At 38.8% G+C, this 6608-nt stretch overlaps 1 protein-coding gene across 12 annotated transcripts in view; it reads left to right on the top strand.

Annotated features, from left to right (window-relative positions):
• rbfox1 (RNA binding fox-1 homolog 1) overlaps window positions 1-6334 on the top strand; it is a 203428-nt gene extending 197094 nt beyond the window's left edge. For 7 of the 12 annotated variants that reach the window (XM_029836328.1, XM_029836329.1, XM_029836330.1 and 4 more), the window contains 2 exons: window positions 778-853; window positions 2974-6334. In XM_029836328.1, coding sequence (XP_029692188.1) covers window positions 778-853; window positions 2974-3096 — 199 coding nt within the window. In that variant the 3' untranslated portion in view covers window positions 3097-6334. The other 5 variants (XM_029836336.1, XM_029836333.1, XM_029836334.1 and 2 more) reach the window with 3 other exon arrangements.
• Window positions 6335-6608: the final 274 nt, after the last annotated feature.

The raw sequence follows: 6608 nt of genomic DNA, 5'->3' as shown, positions 1-6608 counted from the left end.
GCATAGTGAATAGCAATGTCCAAAACTAATCGGGATTAACTTCTAATCGCTTCAACCACTGGGCTACTATGCAAATCAGCTCAATTATAGGCACAGGCTCTGGCCCCTGATTGGTTCTTATCATGAAATGGGCGAGGACATGGAGGAGGATGGGGGCAGTGGACTGGTTGGGCAGAGCACGAGTGCTGTGGATCACTAAAAATAGAAAATTCATTTTTCATACTTTGATCAAATGTTTTAGTGTATTTCCTCAAAGGCTTTGTAGTTTGTAGAAGTCTGGCACGTTCTTAGCTAAACTCTAGTGGCATTTTTTTTTTTGAGTATTTGACCGAAAGCCTTGAGATTATGCAGTAGAATGCCACACTACTGCTCTTTTCTTTGCATCGCAGAATTCTTGAGCAGATGAATTCTAATTATTTTAACTATCATCTGCCCAGACATGCACGACATATCCTAATTAAATTGGCTCATGGCCACTGGATGACTTGAACGATTTTGTGTTCCCAAAAGAGAAATCCTTTACATTTTTCTTCGATGCTAGGTGAGATTTTATTACTTCAACTCCTCCTCAGAAAAAGATACATTAGAGATCTTTAAAAAACAACAGCGGTGCAGTTGTTGTCAGTGTTTTGCTGGTTGTCAGAAGTGTTTTTTCTAGGTTTCCTACTATAAATACAGTTGTAGGTGTACAGTATCTGATGTATTTAAACTTTTGTTTTGTATAGCCATAATACACAGTCATAGTAACATGTCTATTTTTTTCTCCCCCTTTTCAAGTTACGGACGAGTATATGCTGCCGACCCCTACAACCACACACTCACTCCAGCAGCCACATACAGCGTTGGTGCCATGGTAAGACTATCATCTACTATTAACCTGTGGTTTTTGGGAGGGTGTCTGTTCATAGCATGCATCACCCCACCTCCGTTTTATACATTTCCAGTAGTTGTCTTAAATCTATCTGTACAGTTATTGTTGTCTGACACCCGCCTACCCATGACCAAGAAACAAAGTTTAAGGTTTCAAAGACCACATTGTCCAGGTTAGCAATGCGCGCTTAATCTTGCCTCTGTTTTATTAATGACTCTTAGAACCCTACCCTCTGATAACAAAAAGACCCATTTCCAATTTGAAATGACTGGAAAACACGGAAAAAAGACTTTTAATTTTGTGTAGGCTTGATTTAAAATTCCTGTCATTGAATTTAATGGCCATTTTACAACATTTTTTTAAGGCTACTAAGCAAGTTCATCAAAACTACAAAGGAAATTAATGTATGTACATAGAATTCTGAAGCCCTCCTTCACAAAGACCAATATTTTTCTTGTTGCTTATGTGTACACATATACATGAATCCCTCTCATCCTTCCCATTCTGTTTTCTCCCGTCTACATATGAGCATATTTTTGCAGCACTGACATCTCCTCACTTAAACTTAATTGAATTTGTCTGTGCTGCTAACTGCAGTCCAAATGACACATTAATCCAGCCTGTAAAAGGTGATGAATGTCTTCATGCCTTGGCAGCCCAGTCCATGTTAGTTATTATATTTCTAATTTGGTGCATACCACCTCACCCCGCACTCCCTAGTAATGAAATAATTAGTCATTTTGATAATTAAATCCCTTGTGGTGCCACAGCCGCAGGATAGTCGTGAGAGAGGAAAGGGATAAGTAAGAAAGCTGGTTGGACTGTTGCTTAAAAGAAGGGGGCTATCCAACCCTGCGATACTGGATAATTACTTACAATTTATATGTTTCCATGTCAGAGTAATGTCAACTTAAATACATATTTCCTCTCCTATTGAATGTCTGTGCTGCAAATGCCTCCAGGCCACAATAGGCACAAACATTTTTATCCACCATCACATTTCTGCATTTCCCAATGAATAGAATGTAGGTCACAAATACCAACAGTTTGTGTTAGGGACTCATATTTAATCCCATATTCAAGTTCAGATGTTGTTCATGTGTTAGCCAAGTTAAAGCCTCGTGCTTGGTAATGGTTGGAAAGGTCCATGCTCTCTAACAGTAGCATTCACACTGGGATTGAACCAAATCTCCTTTTATTTATTTAGTTTCTGCATATATCCGATCCGACCACATTCTCATAACCAGGCCTCATCCCTAAAACCATTAGCACCCTCTCCATCTTCATCAACATCTCTCAGGCTAACCAGCACCTTTCTATGCGACACTCACACCTGTCTCTATGAGACACGGTAGCTTTATAAGCAAAACAAGTTATCTGCCTGCCAAAATAACACTCTTAGCATCGAATGGCTGAGAGGGTCAATATAATAGCCGTATTTTCCGCAGTGGCAGTAATGAGTCGACACCTGCTGTTGCCTGCGTGACAGTGACAGCTGGTGCCATGAGTACCCACATGTGGTCACTCATAGAAGGTGAAGATAACTTGAGCTTTGGCAAAATAACTAAGTTGGGAGGAAAATACATGTTTTTTTACAGTATCTAATAAAAATGTAGAAATGTAGTTGAAGCTTATGAAATCCCCTCTAAACGGGGGACTGCAGATAATGAATTGATAGATCAAACTACAGAATATACATGCGTGTTAAATGAAAATAAGCTCGCTTGGGGTGTAATATGTTTATCACTACTGTAGGTGAACCTCTATTTATAAATTCTGTTAGAAGCTTTATGTATGTGGTGCATTGGTTCCTGGACCTGTTTTTGGTTGCATTAACTTGATTTCTTTCGCATAGTTGTTGGCATGTGGCCTTGGCATGAACCGTCTTGATGTGCTTGCTGCATGACAACATTGGTCTTTTCATCCTCCATGGGTGTGCAGTGGAATATACGGTAAAGCAACATTAAAATCTGAAGGGGCGTGATGAGCATGTGTATACGTGCGCCCCAGTGCAAATGTGTTTTTCGCCCTCATTTGTCGGATGTGCGTTTGTGTGTGTGTTTGTGTAACGTTGCATATGTCCGTGCATGGATGTGTTTCAGAATGCATTCGCCCCACTGACAGATGCCAAAACTCGGAGCCACGCTGATGACGTGGGGCTAGTGCTGTCGTCTCTCCAAGCTAGTATATACCGGGGAGGCTACAGCCGCTTCGCACCCTATTAACCACATCGCCACCCAAACTCAACCTTCTGATGAAGAAAGAAAGCAGGAGTGTTTGGCAGTGAGTGTGTGAGTGAGTGAGAGTGAGTGAGAGTTACCAGAGGAGACATGTTACTGAGGCCTGGGTATTGCAATACATGCAGTTTGTGCATCATTTCAGCATCTCCAAGGAGAGAAGTACAAAAAAAAGAATAAAATAAAACAGCTGATATTTTTCATCTTATACCTCAGATATTTTGTGCTGTGTATTTTGATATTGTGGGTTTTTAATTTCTAAAGATTTAAACCTAGATTGTCAGCTGTAGAGGTTTTTCAACTGTAATAATAGAGAGCTGCTAGATTCACAATTAGGACACAGAGGAAATATTTATCAGACCCAAATTGTTAGGGCTTGTACAGAGTAGTCACACTTTTTTCGGGTTTTTATGTTTTGTAAGAGTGTTAAAGTGACTCTGCTCGTCAATTGTTGTTTTACTTTCTCTCTCGTTCTCTGTCAAGATTTTTTTTTTCTTTGCTTTAGTTTAGAAGGAATCAAACAAGCCTTTTAAAAAAAACAACACAATGAACAAAAACATAAAGTTGTTCTGTGACCTTTTTCCTGGCCAGCTGGGTATTGTTGAGAAGCTGGGGGCGGCCATGATACATGCACTTCCCTTTATACCCTCCAATTCTTGAGGTTTTGGGTTTTTTTAGTGTACGAAGACCAAAATGTCTTCCTGTCCATTTGTAAGTATTTATGACACTGCTGTTAAACACGATGCAGCTTTGTCGGAAACTAGGAAACCACTTGCTGGTATGAAACACAAAGGTTCTACTGTCGCTTCTGTTTTTTTTCAGTATTATTCCTGCTGGGTAACACCTTAATCTAGTCCTATTTAATGTGATATTGAACAATGAAATCACCCACAGACATTCAGGTGGTTAAATGAAAGACCTTCAGTGTTTAAAGTGTTAACGTCAGTCTCCCAAGATACAAAAAGTAAACTGTCTCAAACTCAAAAGAGTAAATTATGTAAAAACCCAGGAATCATGGCTACTCCCATCCTCCGTAGTTTAGAGATGTATAGTTATCTTTGTTTTCAGGGAGACGTGTTAGTAAACACACTCTTCTGGATGTACATACCGATTTAATAACGTGATAACTTACATGACTCAAAGCCAAAGGTTCTGATGGACATATCTGGCGTGTTTTTGCATTTAGTCAAGTTTATACATAGATATAAAATATAAGGCAAAAAAGCTAAAAAAAAAAAAAAAAGAAAAGAAAAAAATAGGATCGCTATGGCAACTGTTGACCTATTTACTTGCTTCCTTTACATGCTGTGATATACTGTAAAGAATTAGGGCCATCTGAGTTAAAAATAAAGAATCTCAATTGAAGAGGTTAGATTAAGAAGAAACTTTGGAGGAAGTGGGGACCCTGGGGAGGGAAGTCCAATTTGCGTCGCTCTGGCTCTGATGTTGTGTGGCACTAATCTTCCATACCGATACCCATATTGCTGTCCATCCAGAAAAATGTTTTTATATATATACAGTAAATATAATCTTCCAATATTCATTGGTATAGCTGATGAATTTTATATTACAGGAAAGAATTAAAAGATATATAAAGCAGTGGCGAGTGCCATTGTATGTATTTTATTTTTCTTTGCTTTGGTTTTGTTTCATAATTAAAATGGAGGGGGGTGAAGTATACAATAACAATGTATTATATTTGAACTGTGCAGTGAAGTCTTCTATGAAATACACAATGAATTAATGTTTTAGATTTAGATGACTAGATCAGATGTTAGGGCGAGCTATCTCATTTTCTATCAAATCATACTCCAGTTTTTATTATCTCTTTAGAAATAATGTATTCACATTGTAGATACTCTCATTCATCAGTTTTTCTTTTTTATCAACAATGCTTTTTCATTTGCTTTTTTTTTTTTCTTTTTGCTGCATAGTGTCAGCCAGTGCTTTAAGTGGGGATTCTTTAGTACCGGGTGCCATCATGCCTGCATTATACCCTCTGGCTTAGCAGGAGTTTTCTCTGCGTTCCAGGAGTTTTCTCAGATCTCCCACACTCACCCTCACTCCCATCCCTTCCCACTCTGGTTTCTCTTTGCATTTCATAACAGCATTAAAGCTTTATTATTGTTGGATCTGTACGTGAAAATCTTCAAATGGTGCTCGTTCAGACTAAAATACAGTCAGATGATCCAGAACAGTCAAATACACCCAAGTACAGAAGAGCTGCTTAGGATGGGTGGCCAAACTAAGACTGAGGAAGTTGAATTTAATGTTTTTTCCCCTCAGAATTGAGGAAGGGGGCGAAAGTCTGAGGTTTGGGTATGTAGCAAAATGAAAAAGTAAGGGTGTCGAGTAAGGAACGTAGGTGTGTAATCTCTGCCTTTCCTGCAAAATTAGCTGTTCTTGAGCGCAAGTTACATAAAACGCCAGTACCGGCCACCCATGCATGCCAAAATATAAATAATGGGGCATTTCATTTCCACTTAAAGCATTGGTATCAACTGTATTGCTTTGTACATGCAACTTGTAATTCTGACATAAACTCAAAACATATCAGTGCTGTTTGTAATCTTTCTTTCTTTTTTAAGTCTGTTTTGTATCCTCTGGTTATCTTTTGTCATTCCTAACGTGACATTGGTTTTGTTACTTTGTAGAGCTCAGACTTTACTCTTTGGAAAATAACTGTTTGAATATTACAATACTAAATACATATGAACTATAAATGATTTGTGAACCTGCAAATCTATGATGTAAATATACAAGTTAATGGAATAAATCTGTAGTGTATTTAAAAAGCGCTACACCGGCACCAGGAGCTCAGCTTATGGCTGCATTGCAAGCCAGCCACTCCAAGCTGCTTCCTGTGCTGTACTCTGTTTACAATATCCCCAATTAGTGGTGGTGTTAAATATCTCCTTTTTTGTGTTTATAACAGATTGATAGAAACCTCTCAGATGCATCACTTTATTTAAAAAAAGAAGATAAAAAGGCAGGAGTAACATGCTCGGGGCCACTTGTGCTGCCTGTGACCATCGTCACAGAACCTGGGCGACTCGTCGTCCTCACTATGCTGAATGTCTGACTCTGCAATGACTTTATACAAGCTCTGCTTCCAGTAGGTGTTGTGGTACAAAACAAGGCTTCCTACCTAGTCATTGTATGTGCATGTACTATGGTTCTTCCACTAATCAATAACCATCAATAAAGTTTTGTTTTGTCAACCTGCTCTTGGTTTTCCATTTCCTTTAACATGTTGGGTTTAAGGTATAGATTCCTGTACGTATAAGTATAAGAATGTACGTATAAGAGTTGGACATCATCACACGCATGTACATTTAGATGCAGCAGGGGTTCAGTATCCTGCTGGAGGAGCAGAGACACTGCAACGTGGCTCGGGATCAAACCGTGAAGTGATCCATAGCTAAAGTGAGCCATAGCTCATACAGGAAATTTAATTAGAGCTCAGTTTAATAGAAGAATATAATCAAGTGAAGAACTGA

Source organism: Takifugu rubripes, chromosome 5 (genome assembly GCF_901000725.2).
Source record: "Takifugu rubripes chromosome 5, fTakRub1.2, whole genome shotgun sequence".
In the NCBI taxonomy this organism is placed as follows: Eukaryota; Metazoa; Chordata; class Actinopteri; order Tetraodontiformes; family Tetraodontidae; genus Takifugu; species Takifugu rubripes.
Note: the sequence above shows the minus strand (reverse complement) of the source record. Positions and strands in the feature narration are given on the sequence as shown.